This window comes from Argiope bruennichi, chromosome 1 (genome assembly GCF_947563725.1).
Source record: "Argiope bruennichi chromosome 1, qqArgBrue1.1, whole genome shotgun sequence".
In the NCBI taxonomy this organism is placed as follows: Eukaryota; Metazoa; Arthropoda; class Arachnida; order Araneae; family Araneidae; genus Argiope; species Argiope bruennichi.
Window position 1 is genome coordinate 29,065,242 of NC_079151.1, and position 21,874 is coordinate 29,087,115.

At 30.7% G+C, this 21,874-nt stretch overlaps 1 protein-coding gene across 4 annotated transcripts in view; it reads right to left on the reverse strand.

Annotated features, from left to right (window-relative positions):
* The window catches only part of LOC129961458 (collagen alpha-1(XV) chain-like), a 320,304-nt gene that overhangs the window by 232,748 nt on the left and 65,682 nt on the right, over positions 1-21,874 (reverse strand). For all 4 annotated transcript variants that reach the window (XM_056075047.1, XM_056075032.1, XM_056074996.1 and 1 more), the window contains exon 4: positions 2,176-2,400. In XM_056075047.1, the coding sequence (XP_055931022.1) occupies positions 2,176-2,400 (225 nt within the window). The remainder of the gene's footprint in view (positions 1-2,175; positions 2,401-21,874) is intronic.

A 21,874-nucleotide genomic window follows, 5' to 3' on the forward strand; every position in this document is an offset into this window, starting at 1 on the left:
TACGCCACAGAAGATTGAGCCGAATAAACTGCACTCTAACGCGGGGCCTAATTGGGAGTAATCGGTCCAGTTGGATAAAGGCCAGCCCTACTTTGGCGGATAAACTTAAGCTTTTGACTTGATTTCTTATCTCTCTAATAAATTCAATACATTTTGAAACTAAAATATGTAAAGTCATTGGTGCAGTATATGTATGGATTGTAATTCATTTTTCTTTCTTTAACAAAAATCGATATTTATGAATCATATTTCGATGTATGTGGATTATGACCCTAACTCTGATGCAAGCAAACGTTGTTTGTCTTATTATCACTCTTTTTTTGCGTGTGATCTTGAAAGCGTTTTATAAAAGTCATAAGCTCTTATTTTTATTTTTTCGTATGCGTAGTACAAAGAAAGTATTGTAATTGTGAAAAAAATTGAAACTCGAGATTTTGACGAATGCCCTCGTTTTAGACATCCCTGAATTCGGAAAACACATTTTTGGAAAATGTCCGTCTGTATGTCTGTCTCTCAGTAACAAAGATAACTCAAAAAGGCTTTGAGCTAGACAGATGAAATTTGGTATGCGGTCTTTACACCAAATTTCTTGATTTCTATCAAATTTTGAGCGAAATCCTTTCAAAGGAAGTCTCTCTGTTCGACTGTTCGAATATGTGTCAAAACGACTATTACAAATCGAAGACACGAGTAACTAGACGGATATAATTCGGCACACATATTCAACATCTGCTGTAATAAAGACATTATCAAATTTTGAGCCAAATTCAACAATAAATTGACCGTCTGCCAGTTTTTACTTTCAGAAACATGTAAATATGATTACTCAAAATCGCAATGATTTACATGTATCAAATTTGTATGTGATTTTACGAATACAAGTATAGTTTTGTGTCAAATGTTGGTTTTTAATCGGTGGGGAAAAACATTTCTTAAACACAAATTCGATTTTCCGATACTATTAACAACATGCCTAACCTTAATCGCCAAAAAACTCGCCAAAGATCACACGATGGAATCAATAACTAATGAGAGTGGTTTCTCCAAAACTTATTCACATACTCTCTATTCAACTTTTAATTACAGAGAATGCCTTACATAGCATTGCTGTACAATAGTTACAAAATATTTTTTGGTGTGAATTTAGCCTTTTTACTGAATTTATAGTGTCATTCTTGGCATGCTATTTGGCGATTAATCTCTGGCATGCATTAATAGCAACCAAAAGTAAAAACTGGATTTTAGATAAGTTTTCTGCAACCGACTGGAACAAACATTTGTCACAAAACTGCACTTGTAATCACAAAATCACATATCAAATTTGATATACTTAAGTCATTGCGTCTTTGAAACATCGCGTTTACATGTTTCTGAAAGTACAGACCGACAGACAGTTAATCCGTAATTGGATTTGATTCAAAATTTGAAAGACGTCCACATTATGGATGTTAAATCTGTGTAACGAACTTTATTTAACCAGCTCTCTTCGTTTTGCAGTTATCGTGTTGACTTATATTCGTACTTCCTCTAGTCAGGTTTTACTCAAATTTCAGTAGATATCTGCATATTTGATATAAATACTATATACCAAATTTCAACCTTCTAGCTCAAAGCGTTTTTGAGTTATCTTTTTCACAGACAGATAGATGAGCATTTTCCAAAAATGTGTGTTTCGAACTCAGAAAAATCTAAAGCGCGGAAATGCGTCAAAAGCTCACGTACGAATTGATTGATGATTAATATACATTTTCTATACTAGGTAAACGAGAAAGTGAAAGTGCTAAATTCATCCCCAAGTTTAATATTTCGTAACTATTGTTCGCCAATGCTATGTAAGGCCTTCACTTGGATAACACCATTGTTAGAGAGTATGCGAGAAAGTTTTGGGAAGACCACTCCATAGGACTCCCAAAACCTGGAACATATCCATGTTATTTTATATAATAAGTGGTATACATTGTAATAATAATGTTTACTGCTTGAACAATGCGAATTTAGGAAGTAACAAGCACATATTTTTTTCAAATATCGCTTGACTAGCAATTGAATTAATATTTTAAAAAAATCAGGGGGAAAAACCAAGTGGGTTAATCAGTAACGTATTGACTTCTACGAATATAAATTAAGGCAATGCGTGCTTGTCCTCCTTAATTATGCTATATTTCAACGAGTTACCTGCAAAGACGTATCCACCCTTGGGATTTTTCGGCATTAGCGTGACTCCGATGGTGAAGTCTCTGAACAAGGTGGGCGGAAGGTGAAGCCTGTAAGGGGATTTGATGTCAGCTTCCTGTTCCAAGAGGAAGGCAGGGAATCCGTCTGGACCGATCACGAAACCCACTCCAGGTGTCACAAATGGAATCTTGATGGCCTGCAGAAGATCTTGAACACGAGGATGACCTGCAAAACAGAGGAATTGCGTTACATTTTCTTTTGTCAAAAATTCGAACTTGTGCTTAAAGGTTACTCCTAAAATGAAACTGTTCACTGTATATGAATAAATGAAAAAGAATTAATTGTTTACCACATCCTATATTTTATGGTAATTAAAATGTTAAAGCAAAATTTGATGCTCAAGTTTATTATAAAAATTTATTGGGGACAACTGGATGCAGTTATGCAATAGGGAATCAACTACAAAACACATATTTCGGAAGTTTTTAAAAGAAAGAAGCATGTGTGCATTTTTCTAAAATCATTTTTTATTACAATTTTCGAATATTAATACTCAACTATACAAGGGTTCAACCTCATTTTATTTAAAACATTTTTACTATAAGTAAAGATAACTAAACTCGGCAAAAACTAAATATATCCACTTCTTTCTAAATTTGTAAAATGGATATAGACATTTATAGATTGGTTATGATTTAATCAGTTGAACAAATATTTAACCCTTTCACCGTCCTCTCCTGCCCGCAGAAATTTCTGTTTTTTCTCTGCTTTTCGCCGCATTAGAAGAAACAAAAATAAAAACTCAAACATGTAAACATTTACAAAGCGTTTTAAGCGTTTAAAAGTTTTAAAATTAGAAGAACGTTTGAAGCGCGTCACTACCGCCTTGCAGAAGTTTCACTGGAACGCGCTAGACGCGTTACGGACGACGAAGAGATTAACTGGATTAATAATATATTAGTTAATTCGAAAGTAAGTTCACGGCTGGGTTTTTTTTTTCATAATATATACATTTTTAAATTTGTAATTACAACTTGTGTTGACTTATTAAATTAAATTCAGGGATTTTCGGTTTTATCAAATAACAAAGAGAATTTTTTTAAAAATAAACATACATCCAACATTAATATTTAACAGCCCAGAAAGCCAATAATCTGATTGAACAAGCTAGTCTCCAAAGGTGGTTAGTATATATATACAAATGACTTAGAGAAATTTGTTTTTGAAAGGAATTCTAAGATTGCTGCTTTTTTAAATTCCGTGTACTTTTCAAAAAAATATTAATATTTAAAAATTTATAAATTTGTTAGTTATTGAAACATTCTTTTATTTAAAAAAAATGGAAAATATTCTTTAAAATTATATTGTATCCCTGTAAGCTCACTTTCGAAATTTATATTTTCAAAATAGTGCATTTTTACTTATATCTTTTTTTTTCCTTGTTTAAAATTAGACATCAAATCTAACAGATGCTATTCCCGCTGAAGTCATAAAATAAATCCTCTGTCGTACTTTTTTTGTCTCATTTTCTAAAGCCAAGAAGCTCTTCAATGGTTCAATTTATATCAGACTTTTTTTTTACAAAATAATCTTTTTCTCTCTCTTTTACACGAAAAAACCAAAAAGCTTGAAATCGCTCTCGAACACGTTCTTTTACAATCTATGCTAGCCAACCGAATTCGCTGACGCTATAAAATGCGGATAATAAAACGTTAATGCTTTTTCTCCTTCTCTTATGGGAAAAAAAATGAAAAACAATGAGGCCGAGCTCTTGACCCATCAGGAGGGTTGGAGAATATCTTTCTAAGATTTTTGCCTTTATTTTTATATTCCCTAGGGATTTTTAGTTCATTTTTTTATTAATTAAAAACCCATTACTACTCATAAATTCCTATAAGAAAAAGTGAAGGATTCAGAGCTAAACAGCCATCAAGTATAATAACAGACTATTCTTTTAATTACAACTGAAAATGATTTATCCCTTCCTCGCTTAGTCACCTGGGATCTGTAAGACCACGTCGTAACATTATAAACAGAAATTGAAGTTGTAGGCATATCTGAAGCACTAGCCGTATTCTCTCCTATAGGAAGTTATGTTCTGTTATTACAATGAAAGTAACTTGACCTTTACACATCAATGCTTATCCACCAGAGAAACGCGTATCTGCTTATTTATATAGTAATTTCTTATACATATACTTATGGTGGCCCCGATGAGACCAACAGCCATCAGCATTGCCTTCACTTTGCATAAGTATCCTGAGTAATATAAGAACGTCATCGCAGCAGCACGGTAACAGGTGAAAACCAAGGTTGAATCCTGGGGATTATTACCGATCTTGGTAAAATTTCCGTTTGAGATAAGTCTCGTTCTTGGATTGAAGGTTATTCGAACCCAAAACATTACTATGGTTAAAATGAAGGAGAGAACCAAACATTAAATTGGAATTCCCACACCCCCAAATTTTGGTTTCCCATCCCTTGGTGGATAAAATATAACCCTCAAAGTTCATTTACAAATTTTAAGAGTATTAAAGTTTGCAAACAAACAGAAACAATCTAGTTTTACAACAATCTAGTTTATAAAAGCAAAGAGTTACTGCTACAGGGGAATTTCAACAATAAGTGACAAGATTGATATAGAAAAAGTAATTAGAATAGATGTAAGAAATACAAGTTTTTAATAGTATACCTACACAACTGCATGAATGATAGCTTGCGAACCGTTTATTATTTTCAAATGACAAATCAATTAAATACCTTCTTTAAGAATTCTAAGATATTTTGTGGATACGTAAATACATCGATTTTTGAATTTTATATTCGTTTTTTCAAAATTATTTCTTCCAAATGGATAAAATGAATCAGCGATTGAATCCAAAAGAAGGGAGATTCCTTTTTTTAATTCTTTGCACTCGGATGCAGAGTCACCATTCAAGACGGTGCATCATTTTGACGTTTTATTTATTTATTTATTTTTCAATTTTGATTGTTAAAAACGTCTACAGAAATGTAGGTTAATTTTTCAAAGAAATTCGACTTAAAACAATTATGTATATTTATTTTTCGGAGCAATAAACAAATCTTTGTATTAGGTGAAGAAGCATGCATCCATTTACTTTTCCAAGAGCAAAGGATTAATTATTAGACAAAGATTTTCATAAACTTCCAAAAACAACGTATATTTGTTTTTACGACATTTTTTTTTAATCTTTAATCATAAAATCAGAATTCCCATTCTTCTGATCTACATCATTTTTAAAACAGCAGTACATGTATATTGTAGACAAATACTAAGAGTACTAGAATTTCACTAAGAATAACAGAAAAATAAGAATTCGATTTCAAAAACGTTCTTTAATTTTGTAATTATGATACAATACCGTAATTTGGAAAAGAAATCGGTACCATAGTCAATGTTTTAAAACTAATAGGTTGAAAAAATTTCTTTTTATGTGTTCCTTTTTGTATATATAAGAAAGAACTTCATCAATAATAGTTTAAAATTACTATTACATATATTTAACGTCAAAAGAGAGAAAAATTAATTAATAAATTAATAAGTGCTTTATTAGAATTCTTATAAAATATATTGATTAATTTAATTTCTGATTTTTACAAATGAAAACATTTAAAAAAAATGAGTGATTGTAATGTTTAAGAAAGCTTTAAGAAAAAAAAACTAACTAACAATTCTTCACTAAGAAGCTTTAGACCAGTTTTGAACTTCTATCCATATATTTTTTCCTTACAAACCATTAATTATTTTTTTAAAAAGAAAAACCAATGAAAGAAACAAAAATTTATTCCTTTTTCTTCAGCGTTACAATATTAAATTTATCTTGCACTTTTTGGTTTTAAAAATATCAAAACGACACTTTTCCGCTTATAAAATGTTAAATGCATTCAATAGCCCTAAAAATTTCAGAAACTGAAATAACATTATTCTAGGGCAACACCAAGAAAAGATAATATAGTTTTAGCTTTTCAGGAATTTATTTGAAGTATAATATTTTATTTCAGTGAATTCATACGCCAACAGTTCATCACAATAAATCCCACGAAACTGTCCACAGTTATAAAATTCTTGTGGTTAGGGCACGGTTCTATTTTTTTTACTGCTGTGCCTCATAAAAGCGATATGAAAGAGATCTTTCTTTCATTCCGGTATAAAAATAAAATTATATATAAATACTTCCTGTTTAGAGGAAATAGGAAACCAGAGTCTCAAAACTTTACCGAAAATTATTCTTTTATGACATGCACACTATCTCACACACACTCATATATATATATATATATATATATATATATATATATATATATATATATATATATATATATATATATATATATATATATGGAATTTGAAGAAACACTTTAGTGATTGAGTACAAACCATCGCAAGAAATATTTCAGCTAAGAGAAAGTATTTCTGCAAACAATTTATTTCAAGTAATTACTTTGACAAATAGTAACATTAACTGTTATCTAATACAAAACTATTTTATTTGATTATGTCCGGAAATTAAAGAGTGAAATAATAAACTCAACATTTTACGACAGGTATATCACGCATAGAATGCATAATTTTTACTTTTTCGTATAGTGGTATAGAAAAAGTATAGTAATCGTCAAAAAATTCGAACTCGGGCTTTTCACACATCACCACGTTTTAGACCACCCTCAGTTCCACAAGCTCATTTTTAGAAAATGTCCATCTGTCTGTGACAAAGATAACTCAAAAAATGCTTCGATCTACACAAGATGAAATTTGATATATGGCTTTTATACCAAATTCGTTTATTTCTAACAAATTTTGATCAAAATCGGTTTAGAGAAAGTTTGTCTGTCCACTGTTCAAAACATAAGTTAACACGGAAACTACAAAACGCAGAGAGATCGATATATAAAATTCGATACATAGAATTAATATCGATAGACTAGATGCCTATCAAATTTTGAGCCAAATCCAACAAGGGGTTGACCATCTGTCGGTCTGTGCTTCTAGAAGCACGCAAATGTGATAACTCAAAGTTGCAATGACTTAAATACATCAAATTTGTTATGTGATTGTGCGATTACAAGTGTAATTCTGTGTCAATTTTTTAATTCAATCGGTTGGCAAGAACGTGTCTAAAATACAAATTCGATTTTCGGATGCTATTAATCGCCAAATAACTCGCCAAGGATGACACGACAGATTCGATAAAAATAGTAAATTCACGATAAAGGTTAATATTACATAACTTTTATACGTCAATGCTATGCAGGGTGTTCTTTAGGATAACATCTTTACTTGAGTATGCTACGGAGATCATCTCCGCTGTTTTTTTTTTTTTTTTTTAATATTCAAAGGTGTGGACATATATTTAAAGGGTTTTTTTAAGATAAAGATTTTGCATAAAAGTATATGGATATGATTCCTTTGATGATCTTGAATACTATCTAATAGTAACACTAAAGATAATGGTATTATCAACCGGTGTATCTATATAATAAATCAACAATAACGCTTGAAAGATAATATCTGTAAGATTTATTGCTTAAAAGAATATGTAAATAGAGAAATGTGACATTAAAAAATGTAATTATTCAGATAGTTCACATCAAAACGCGATCTTATAAAATAGGAATAAGATTTTGATGTTGCAATGCAAATCACGCAGATTTACCACCACAGATCACTATGGATAGCTGCTTTATCTGATTGCAAGTCTAATTTAGTGCATCTGATAGCGACGGGATAATTTGCTATTTTATTGATTCTAAATTTTAAAGGACATAAAAATTAAGCAAACACTGCATTTTAGCAAGAATAAAAATTATCTTTCCAGTTTATTATTCACAAAAGATTTATTGTTAGTCTTAATCTCTTGCTCTAAGATACAAAATTAAACCTATAATGCTAGGGGGAGGGGACTGGATACCAGTAGAAGTGGTCTCCCTGGAATTTTCTCTCACACGCCCAATAAGGTGACGTTCTCCCCTGCCCACCACATAAGGAGATCTTGATCAAGGATCAAGGATGTCGCGAATTCTTAAATTTTACTTTTAAGAGTCTCACACACAAGCATTTTGTGCTTCGTAGTAGTGAAAAAAGTGAATTTTATCTTATGGGTGCAGTTTTTCTTTTCACGATTGAAATCAAAATCACGATTGAAATCAAAATTATCTCAATAGCAAGATAATATACCAAATTTCATTCATCTGAGTCATTCCGCTTTTGAGTTACGCGTTTGCATGCATATGAATGCTACTGACAAATAGATGGTTACCCCACTGATGAATTTAACTCAAAATTTGAATTACGGATCTAGACATCTGTTACCAAGATATAGCATCAAATCTTATTCATCAAGCTCTTTGTATTTTGCAGTTATGTGTTCACCTGTACTTGGACAGCAAGACAAACTTCTTGGAAAGGACTAAGTTCAACATTTGGTATAAATCTATAAATTTTGCGTAAAGACCATTTTAACCAACTTTCATCAATCTAACTCAAACCAATTTTTAGTAATAAGCATAGTTCGAAAATGTGTTTTTTGGATTCAGAAAGGTCTAAAACATGGGAAATTTGTCAAAAAAAACCTCAAAATTGTGGTCTTTGACGATATTTCTTCATCTCAAGAAATTTAAATAAAAGAGTGAGAGAGCAAACTAAGTATTATTAGTTGTTAGCAAATCTCAAAGTTAAATGATTAACATGGGCAGGAAGAAATTTAAAGATACCAACATTTCTTAGAAGAAGTCATACAATAAAGGTATAAAAACCTCTTTGCATATAAGAACAAAGAAATCTAAGAATATATAAATAGTATTTGCTAAATCCATGTTTCGTACAGAAATTTTTGCTAAGTCTTTAAGAAATGACCAAGCTACTAGACTTGTGTATATTCGCAATTTGTTTCATGTTAAGACTTTGGTTAAACTTAACCAATCAAACTCACGCCAAAAAAAGCATTGAATTCGATTCATTGATTCATTCGAATTGACGACATAGAGATGTATTTTTGGCTATATGCGGAAATTTCTCGTTACAGGATTTTAAATCTTTTTTTTTGTATTATAAGTTAAATAATGTTTTATTTTTAATATTGTGTTAAGTTGTTTTAATAAATAATTTTAATTAAAAAAAATTGGTGAAATAAAATATTTTGTTCTCAGTGAAATATTAAAATTGTTGAGAGTTGAGTGAAATAGAGAGAGAATCTACTCTGTAATATGTTTATTAAAAACACTAGGAATAATATTTTTAAAAAAAATTTCAACATATATATTGCACTTTTTATTAATATTATAATCTCTAAACTTTCTTGTACTTGATGCCAATCGTCAGAAAATGCATAATGATATAACAGTAAATAATGAAAATGATTAAAAGTAGCGTTTCTTCTTGTTTTACTTTTAATATTATAGAAACTGATTATTTCAATGATCAGCAACAGCAAAGTTTATTTTTCGGAGACGCGGTGATTTCATAACAAAATCGCGGCATCCAAATGCAGCTTCTGAATCCAATTCCATCTAAGATCTGCTATATATATCTAGACCTGGTGTACGGGGGCCAAAGCCCCTATCAAAATGTTACTTTGAATAGATAGGTGTTTTAGTCCATGCTATCTGATCACAATTTTGAAATAACGACAGTATATCCTCTCCTCCCCTCCCTAAAAACAATTTACACATATTTAAAACGGAACTGAGATCTAACCAACCCAGATTATTTTCGTTCCGCAGAATTCTAATCTTTTGTTTATATTTCTATCAAGAAAATAACATTAACTATTCCAGTCATATACCAGCGGCAATTAATAATTTCATTTCCCATAAGCAGCTCCATAAATCCTGACATCTGTCCTTTAGTTTTCTTAATTAAAGGATGAAGAAACAAATTCCAGAGTTCTTTGGAACGATATTTCTACGTATCCTTTGGGAGTGGTGATATTTTACGTGCCAGTAATCCAGCGGCTCCAACAGATGGAAGGTCCCTCAGAGCCCTTTACCGTTCGCACGTCTTCAGAGCTAGGGTTACCATGCCGCACTAAGACTGGATTGCCAGTAAAAATCAAACCACAAAATTTGTTCCTCCGAAACATTCAGTTAAAAAAAAACATGATTTTATTTTGGATTTAAAACAAATATCTATAAAAAAGTCAGATGTATTCCCTATATTTCTATTTCTAGAATAATTTTCTATTATTGTTTGTTTGTTTTTATTTTTAATTTTCAAAATTGTTTTTATTATTTATCAAGAAATTCATATAAAAAATGTGGAATTTAATCGCTATTTTTAGTTCTTTCATAAGCTGGATAGTTTAATTTTAGCATGCATTTTATGTGACAGCATACCTTGAGGTAGAAATTCAATTTCCATTTTGTTAAATAGAATTGATCCGTATCAATAGCGACAATTTAAGATGAGGGCCGCCCGAGTTCCGGCAGCTTTTTGATCGGATAATAACTTATTTTAAATCAAATTTGTGTTATGCTTTTAATATCGATTCGGCCTACTTGGTTAGAAATTATTAATGACCAAAATTTGTATATCTCTCAGGTTGTTAAATCACTATTTATATATCCTGCACATTCAATGCATTTTTTTTTTTTTTTTTTGTATTTGAGTACTTTATTCACAAATAAAAATCTATCTATTTCGATTCATACAAGAAGAGAGGGCGGAAAAGTGAATAACAATGTTTCCTTTACAAAATATTTTGCTTCAAATATATAGATTTATATATTATAAAGTAAATGTACAGAATTTAGAATTTATTCAAGCAGAATTTAATGACCTTCAAACATACAATTCAAATAAAATATAATAAGAAATAATTTAACTTACTTTCTATAATTCTTTACAATTCATAAAGTCTTAGTTAAAAATCATAAGTATAATTTATGTTTTGGATACTTACAACTGCCATAATGACCAAAGTGTATTTACAATAACCATCCTATTGAATTTCAAAAATTAAACCGCATTCGATTGAGACAATAGAAACCGAAAAATACAGAAAATATCGAAGTACAAGTAATTATCAAAATCTTTGCGTTATTTTATTTTCTAATACATTACTTCATAAAAATACGTTTATCCTTTTTCTTTTTTTAAAAAAATATTTTTATCAATTGAATGTAAAAAGCCTGAAATTCAGTTCCTTAAAAATGTATCAAATTTTTCAGAATTAAAAAATGAATTTTTTAAATGGCCAAATCCTATTCTTTAATGTTTAATTGAACGATATTCTGTTTGGAGATTTTCAATAAAATACTCAAAAATATATTAGTTATTTGCTTTGTAACTTAACTGTGAAAATAGAAAAAAAAACAGCGGTTAAACCATTTGGACAATCAAAACAAGAAGTATACAGAATTTTTTAAAGAACAAACCTATTCTTTTAATATTTCTTTTATACTAAGATGTCCGAGGGTCTTTTGCAACTATTCTAAGAACGAACCTGCCTGCATAAATCACAGAAAGAAAACTTCTGATTCAGGGAAGAAAGAAATCTTCAAATAAAAAAATATGCTGATAAAATGTATACAAGATTATGATTTAACATATAGTCAGAAGAAGAAAAAAAAACTATTGTTATTTATTGGTTGACAATCAGTGTTTTCAGATAATAACCAGACATTTATGCAAACTAAGTGGTTGAATAAGAAGGATTTGAATTGTTTATCGATGCAATAACTTATAGAATTTTGAAGACAATGTAAAATACAAAAAAAGAACACTAGTAATGTTCACGAATTACAAATTTCAAGCATCAGTGATCAGAACTTCAGCAACCGTTGGAACTATATAATTTTTAGGTATTTATTTTATATTATTATTCATTTGCAAATAAAGTTTCTTTACGAGCAATTGTGCTGGCTGTAACAAACAAAAAAAACTGATACATTCTTATATAATTTACTACTATAATAATAAAAATTTTATAAACAAACATGTATTTTTATGTCGTTGTTTTGTTTTTATGTCTAACAAATATGTCATTGAAACCAATATTTACATCTTCATTTAATTTGACTTCCTTTATAACTGTAAAAGAATTTTATAATCGGGTTTTCGCTCATTTCTTATCCGTCCAAGCTTTGAAATTTTGTATATTTTTCTGCTTATACAAAATAAAACATTATTTTAATATTTTTAGAACTTAAAACAAACTAGCCGATTAAGGTAAGTAAATTCCTATTCTATGCCAGTGGAAGTACATGATAATGAATATGACAAAATTTTCTTTTAATATATTATAATATTTATAATAATAAGCTGAAAATCAAAAACTGAAAAGTAAAATATAATTAAACAAAATCATAGCTTCTTAATACACTAATAAAAGCGTGTTTTTTAAAAAACTGTTTTTATTAAAATTGATTTATTAATTTCAAAAATACATCTAATATCTAAAAAATAATAAATCATCTTTTGTGTAAGCAGGGATCATTAAAATTTAATAGAAAATCCTTGCTGTAATGCAAAAAAAAAAAAAAAATGGCTCCATGTGGGAAGAAAAAGCAAATGTCAATTTGAATTATTTATGATTTCTCAATCGCACCAAAAAATTTATATTTTAATATCCTATTACTACTAGAATGATTTTTATAAGAAAAAAAATATCCTCTTAACACAAATTAAATTTAATTTTTTAATTCTAGTTAATTACTCAGTTTTAAAAAGCTATTTTATTTATTATTAAGATTAATTTTAAATAGTAATTCTGAATAGAAGATGAAAGGTTTTTTTAGACTATAATGGTACTCTGAAAACATTTCTCAATTACTTATTAGTAAAGTTGATAGTTTGAACATCTTTTATAATAAATTTATTTTCAGAAACCTTAAACGAGATTCGAACGTGTAGTCTAAACACCAAATTGCTTAGCCATTTCTGGTTTTATTGACTGATCGGCGCGACAGTTATAAGGAAACTTAAAATGGAATCCTAATAGTCATCACCAACCACGGTCCAATCCTCCTTTCAGACGATACATTTCCTTTATCTGTGTGGAAGTAATTCAACCTTACGGTATTACTTTATTCTAAAAGAGAGAGCTGGTTATACTTATCTGGTGACTTCTCATCTATATACTCTTGGAAAGTTCCGAAACCTCGTAGCATGCTAATATTTTAGGCTTGATTCGTTTACCTTATACTATTTTTGAAAAAATTTACTCTTAAATTATATAGCTGTGACAACACGCATACAAAAAAAAATCTATTTACATCATTGCAAATCTCTTCATAAACTTAATAATAAACATAGTGAAAGGTACTATTGTAAAATATATACTTAAAAATATTTTTAATAATTTATTAAAATCCGAAAAGAAATCAAATTAATATTACTGAGATACTAACAGTTTGAATTTAAAAATGACGTAAAAACTGTTTTGTTGCAGTAACACGCTGCGAAGTTATTGTGGAAAAGCCGAAATAAAAGTTTTTCGAACGAATTTTGTACCACGCATGTGTCATCCGCACAGTTTACAGATAATATCCAGCCAATAAAATTATTCAATTTTAATTAAAATTATAATTTTAAAAATTGTTCGTCGTATACTAACTTCGTTGAGGTTTGAGGAACATTCCTTTTTCGTCTCATGTTATGAAATAGAACGTATTTCGCTAGTTATCGCAACCACTGCCACGCCAAATCTGGCAACCCCACCCCTCTTGATCACAGACACGAATAGTCCGGATTCGATCAAGCAGTCACAGTCGACGATACCCGCGGGAGAAATAAAATTCACGCCCAGGGGCCTACCCTCATTTTGGGGGCGAACTTTTTATGGGAGGAATGCAATCGTCGGATGGAGGACAAGGAACTCTGCGAATCAAATCATTTTCTTTCACCACTTCGTTAACCTATCAGCGCACTTTCTGTAGACATATTTCTTCTTTGATCCATCCGATAGCTGTATTGATCCGAGAGACAATTTCATCCGACTCGAGACGTCTATTTATGTACTTGTCTTTATTGTGGTACTTCCCATTTTTCGGATTTTCCCCCGGCGAATATCATAAAAGTAGCTTTTAGGAAGTGTTCATCAGGATTGCGATCGACTTCGTCCTGGAGAAAAGTTTTAGTGGATCGTTTTTCAAGTGGACTCTGCAGTTTCGCTTTGTTTTCTTGTGATTTCTTTAACTTTCTAACCCTACATGCAAATAAGACTGGAAATAACTGAAAGGAATAGAAAATGTATATCTTGGTTTGAATTTGAATAACACAATTTCATGCTAATGGTTTCTACTTTATTTTTATATTAACTGGTTCTCTTTTGAACATATAATAAAAAAAGGTAATAAAAAATGTTCGCTAGCATGAAATAAACATAGATTTGAAATTTATGTTTCAAAATTGCTTTTCAAAATCGTATTTTGAATTATTTAATGAGCAAAAGATATCATAATCGATATATCGATGATATCGTATTTTATCTTACTATGACATTCATATTACCTTGGTCTAACTCTCTTTTTCTATTTAAAAAGATAAGCCAAAATCTCATTAATATGAAGTGTTTCATACCAGGCTTATTTTAAATATTACAATATATGACTTTAATAGCATCCTTTTAATAATTTATCTGTCTAGAATGTTTCGTTGATGGATTTCCAAATATTTTTTTTTTATTTTTAGATCATGAAGTATTATTTTTATATCATAAAAAATTTCATTCTTTTCATTCATAGATGGCTGCACAATTGATCTATAAAAAGCAATAAAAATGTAGTTTCTTTTTCCCATTTCATTTTTAATTTCTTTTAAATAAAGAATACAAAGAGAAATTAATATACTCATCAATCACGAGATTTTTAGATGAATGTCTACATTTCAAAATTTCTCCTTAAAGGCAAAAAAAAAAAAAAAAAAAGTCTTATTATATTTGTCTCCTGTCTGCAAACACAGTTTCAAAACTTAAAGAGCTGCCAATATAAAATCTTGCATGTGAACTTTTTCTCAAAATTCGCAGATTTCTAATAGATTTTAGACAAAATCAGTCAATGGGGAATCTTAGTTTCATCTGTCCAGATCAACAAGAAAAACTCAAAAATACAAATAGTTGCATAAAATTATTCTAGATCTGTATAAAAGATAAAACCTAATATGCCAAAGGATTGACCGTTTGTCGGCATGTATATTTCTGAATGTGTTAACGCGATAAATCGAAAATGCAACGACTTAAACAAAAGAAATGTGTGGCATTGTCACCAAAGTTATACATATCAACAAAATTTCGGATTTAGTGAATGACATCCAAAATCCATACTCAGTTTTCTTCTCTGCATTATAAAGCAAACAAGAGGGAGTAGTCTCCCGAAAGCTTTCTCGCATCTCTCTAATAAAGGTGTTATCCCAGAAAACGCCTTGCATGGGAATTGACGTACAACAGATACGAAATATTAGCCTTTGGAGTGAATTTAGCATTTTTACGGAATCTATCATGTCATCCTTGGCGAATTATTTGGCGATTAATATCTGGCATGCGATTAATACTATGCGAAAATCGAATTTGTATTAAACGCGTTTTTTCCAACCGATTAAAAGCAAAATCTGACATAAAACTACACTTGTAGTAATAAAATTCCACGCCAAATTTAATATATTTAAGCCATGGCGTTTAAATGCTTCTGAAAGTACAGATCAACTGTTGATCAATCTGTCATTGGTTTTAGCTCTAAACTTGATAGGCGTCTACGCTTAGATGTTAAATATGTGTCCGAATTTTATCTATCCGGACAGACAGACAGACTTCCTCTGAATGAATTTTGTTCAAAATTTAATAGAATCCAAATTTGGTGTGAAGACCGTATACCAAATTTCATTCGTCTAGCTCAAAGGGTTTTTGAATTATCTTTGTCACAGACAAATGGGCGGATATTTTCCAAAAATGTATTTTTCGAACTGAAGGAATCCTAAAACGGGGAAATTCATCAAAATTTCTATTTCGAATTGTTTGACGATTACTATACTTTCTCTATACTATGTATAAGAGAAAGCAAAAAGTCTCTATATTGTGTTAATATGCGAGATGCTCAAGGAGAGTACACTTTCGCTAGTTTTATTTTTATTTATAGCTTTATTAGTCTAACAAGATGTTGATAGTTTAGTTTAGTTTAGTTATATTAACGTCAAGTTTGAAGCAACACAAAGGCTATTTTGGGACGGACCTCGTAATTTTGAATCACGGTCAGATGACGAGGACGGCACCTGAGCTGGCACCCCCCCTCTTCACACCAGCGGACGTTTGGTCATTACGGAATTAACGTGCAACAGACCCCCTTACCCGACGGTTCTTCGGTGGAATAGGGTCTCGAACCTGAAACCTCCGGCTTCGAGCCGAGACCTTACCACCAGGCCACCGCGGCCCACAAGATGTTGATAAAATTATAAATATTGAATAATCCCATAGAAAAATAAACTAGATAGACATAAAACATAATCGGCGTAGTTTAAAAATAAGAATTGAAAACATAAGTAGCTTTCATTTTTATGGTAACATTTGAGACCAATTAAATTATAGTCAGCAGGACTAAGTTCAATAACTTAGAAACATATGGTAAGGAAAAAAATTTTATTTCCTGTTCTTCAAGTGAAAAGACTAAATTCAGAAAATTCAAAATAAAAGGATGGCTTCTTTCTTCCAATGGAATTTTCCAATAAACCGATCGACATTTTGATCACACGCTGTCTGAAAATAAGAAAAAAGACTACGCAGCAAGGCAGTCAACATTTTTTGAAATATATAATCTATTCGTGGTCTTCTGAACAATGAAGAAAGAAAAAATTTGAATATTGACAACTTTTCCGAAAAGCCGCAGGCCTTCTTACCAGGACTCAGTTCATTCGACAACGGTTTAGCGTGTGGCGAAACAACGAAAAAATAATACATTCCACACATGAAATGCTTAACAAAGTGCTTCCATGGTGGAATAAAAAAAAGAAAACAATTGTCTTTCAAACAATGAATACCTTTGTAAGAATAAATTAAAACTAAAAAACTGCTTCTTTCACTTTTTGATGATAGACAAAAAAGTTCGAATTTTGTAGCTTCTAATACTTTTTTTTTTCTTTTTCTTGTCAAAATGCGAACGAAACAGTCATTCCCAACGAGTAAATCAGTCTTGACGAACGATTTATAATATTTTTAAAATCTTAAATATATATTATAAACACTAGTACCAATTTAATCATATATAATGAATGCAAAAGTTCGGTTAAAAATTTCGCAACTATCACAGGATAAAGTTAGTGGAAGGATCACTCGGAACTTTCTTGCATATTCCCTTATAAAATTGTTATCCTTCCCTCATTCAAAGTTCCCTTAAACTGTGAACTGTGAATGAGGGTGTAAACGCAACGAGTGGCAAAAAAATCGGAGTCCTTCTCATGAGCATTTTGTGCTTCATAGTGAAGGGTACTGAATATGCATTTTGGATGCTTTTTGATGATGCCGTGTCCGCGTTACCACGGAAAGGGGGTGCAGTAGCTTCTGAGGGTAAAGACCCCTGTGCACCCGAGGGCAGAAGTGTGACTTCTAGCTCAAAAGAAGATGAAACTCACACATTCGCTTGCACAATCCCTTTTTAACGGGGGGGGGCGAGCCCATTCACACACCTCACAGAGAGAACACAGATGAAGAACAACCATGCCCGAACCGGGATTCAGACCCAGGACGCCCAGATCATGGGGATGATGCGCTACCCCTATGCCAGGACGCCGGCTGGACGTCTTTTTTTCCCACGGATTAAAATCAAAATTTGATACAGATTTACAATTTCAGTAACCAAATCACATGCTCAATTCATTTATTTTAATTGTCATGCTTTTCTAACTATCAAGTTCACTTATCTGCAAAAGTAAAGACCAACAAACGACAAATCTTTTAGCGAATTTGGTTCAAAATTTGATGACATCTGCATCAAATCTAATCAATTTTCGTTTTTACCTTTTCTATTTATCATGTGCACTTGTACTCGTACAGACAGAAAGACAAACTACATATAAATCGATTTCGTTCAAAATTGGTATAAAGACCAAGTGCAAGATCTAGAGATGTTAGATCAAAGAAGTTTTGAGTAATTTCATTCACAAAGAGATCGAAAATCATAATTCTAAAAATGTATTTCACTAGCTCAAGATTAGTTTTTAGTTTAGTTATATTAACATCTCGTTGTAAAGCAACATTAGGGCTATTTTGGGTCAATTTGAACAGCGGTCAGATGACGAGGACTATATCTGAGCTGGCATCCCTTTCTCCACACCACACCAAACCACACTAGCGGGAAAACGTTTCGCGCAACAGACCCCCTTACACGACGGTTTTTCGGTGGAATCGGGTCTTGAACCCGAACCCTACGGCTCACAAGTAGAGACTTTACCATCACGCCATCGCGGCTTCTTACTAACTTAAGAAAGGCCTGAAATGAGTAAATTCATCAAAATTACGAATATGATTTTTCTGTCACCTGCAATATATTCACTTTCTATATTTCGTATACAAATATATATATATATATATATATATATATATATATAGATAGATAGATAGATGGCAATGCATTAAAAAAAGTTTTTAAATATAACAAACGCAAAATAAAAAGTCGTATTTTAATTTTAAATTATAACCCAATTCAAATATTCATCAAAACACGAATTCATGAAATAAGGCATCAATCACAACGATGCAATGGCATATTCATTGAAAGAAATATTCATGTTAAGAAAATAAACACAAATTTTAGAACTCAAAACATCATTCCCCCCCCCCTTCAAAATGGTTCGAATAAGCAAATACTAATTCGAATTTTGTATTTTGAATGTAAACAATGTGGATTAAACAGCAACAAGGGCTGATATTCCTTACTAGTTCGAATCCTTCGAAAAATCCTACAGAAAAGAAGAAAGCTGAGATTGTTTTCAGATTAAATTTATAAAAATCACGTGATTTGGCTCTTGGAATGAACATAAAGACATCTCAGAAAATAAGTATCATTTCGAATATCACAACTGATGAAAGCAGGTTTCAAGAGAAAAATATTTAGGATAAACGAAATAAAAATGGCAATTTTAATGAATATGTGTTTTTTGTAAAAAGAATGTAATTTAGGTAATGAAGAAGAACCTCTTCTTTTCACTGGAACTTTAGAATCTCGAATACGGACTAAATCACATCATCAGAACTGTTTTGTTACTGTTAACTGACTGAAACTTCATCTGGAAACAGGGATAACAGCCATTGTTGCTATAAATCCCAATCTCCTACTTCTATCAAGTTCTGGTTTCAGGTAATGAAGAAATGTCTCAAGTTTATTTAGTTTGTGAAAATGATTTGAAAATCGCTAGAAAAAAATGCTGAAAAGAATTTGTCTAGTCAAAGGTAAGTAATGATTTTTTTTAGAAATAGGCTTACTTAAGATAACAGTGCCAAATGAAGACATAAATTAAACCAGAAATGTATATTCTATTCTGTTTCTATTGTTTGGTATCAACAGAGGAAATCTGAATTATGAAATTCACATTTCAATCTCATGATTTTGAGAAGCTATAGAATAGTGAAAATTTAAGAAGAGAATGTTAGTGACAAATTTCCTTAATAGTATATATTTACCGATATGAAAAATAATTTATCTTGAAAATTATAGTGATGGTTTTTGTACTGTTTGGTAAGTAAATAATATGTTTAAAATTAACTTTACCATGAAATCGCTAACCAAATATAGGCATCAATATTTAACGCAGATTGGTCTAGTTTAAACGTTGAGATATAAAATTTCATCTATATCTAGTTTATTTGATCAAACAATAACCATCTGAATCATTGAATTGAAAATTATTTGCAAGCTGTTCATCTTTCGTCTACTATCAAGATATCGTACCAAATCTTTGTTTTGAACAATACTGTTTTTTTTTTTATTTGAAGCGTTTATCTAATCATAAACACATTTTGCTGAAAATAAAAGGTAAAATTTTAAATGTTTATAATGTGAATTAAAACATCGAATTAACTCGCCTCACATAATGTTTATATTTAATCCGTATATTTAAAGTAATCAATAAAACCAAAGATTTATCCCTTTAAGCCCAATGAGGGGTCTCATTTCGTTAATTTCTGCTTCATACTAAAGCTCATGAACTTGAAATATATCATCAAAGACCACTTGTGCTTCACTCTTCCCCTTTCCGAGGGAATTTTCAAAAATTCTATTTAATTGTACATTTTCAATGTTAACAAAAATCTAGACAAAATCTCATAGTATTGGTTCAATAGAAGATTTTATCGCCAATCACTTATATCTCTTCCGTCACTTTTTTTTTTTGTTGGATAGCTGATATCATCGAAAACGTTATAAATAGTTGCTCGTCCATTTCTATGTCGCCTAACATTTTCTAGATACATCACAAATTAAAATCGTGGCACAGTCTTCTCCCCTTCTTAAACAATTGGATCCCTTTTGCTAATTTTATCCGCTACTTTGCATGCACAGCTAACAAATCAGAATGCTCTATTGTGATTGTGCAAGTATAATTTTAAATTATACATTATATATACAATTATACATTATATATATATATAATATACAAGTATAATTTTAAATTATACTTTCGTTCCGCGTGATTATATCAAGTTGATTGATATTACTAAATTCATGCTATTAACACGTTGGGAGAACAGCTGATATCCACATGCGGTTATTTGTTTCTGAAAGTTGAAGCAACAGTTTAATGAAGAGAGCAAGTGAAATGGTGAAATTAATTTTTCGCTTCAAATATATGTTATCTTATAGATATTTTTGTTGATTATGATGATGTAACTGGACCTGGAAATATTTGTCGTCTGAAAGAAGAACAAATCCTGGATTCATTTCTTTCAAACTGATATAAAGATCGTTCACCTTCAAAGGTGTGACCGCAGTCTGCTGTTCTGTTCGTTGTTTATAACTTTGCGATACGCAGTCCATGACTTCTTTGTTTTGTGTTTAAACGATAAAGTTAATGGGATTTATAAACTCATTGTTAAAGTTTTAGAAGCGTGTTAGTTTGGTTCTTCTGATGCCATTGACGGTTTTGACTGGAATGTATTTTGTTTCCTTGATCTAGTTTTCAACATCCGTTTGCAATTTCAACTTTGATGTTTTAGTTAACCCCTGAACTGTTTTATTTTCTATACTATCCAATAAGATTCCACCTTCTATTTTGGGAATATTTCCTTATTTTGATTGGAAATACATTGAGTACTTGACTTATCTATGTATTCGAAGTAATTTTAATATTGAATTATAATCGTTATGAATGGTTTATTTTTTGCTTATAACTATCAAAATTCGATAAATCGATGCAAGTATGACACTCGGACAAAACATTTAAGCGGTTAATATTAAAAAGCTCTTATCAACTCGTGTAGCAGTGATACAAAAATTATTGATGTTCGCAGGCAGAAGAGTTCAAAAATGACCGTTACTAAAAATTAGGAGATGGTTTGGTATGATCTGCAGTGTTATTAAAAAAGAATTTAAAAATATGCTTTCTGTAGTTGATTAAAAACTACGGTTAAATAAAGTCTTTTAGAAAATACATACATTTGCAATATACTTATAGCAACGATAAATTTAGCTTGTTGTCTGTAGTATTTTTCATCAATGTAGCTTATTAAGATACTAGGGGGCTCCGCACCCTGTCCGTACCCTG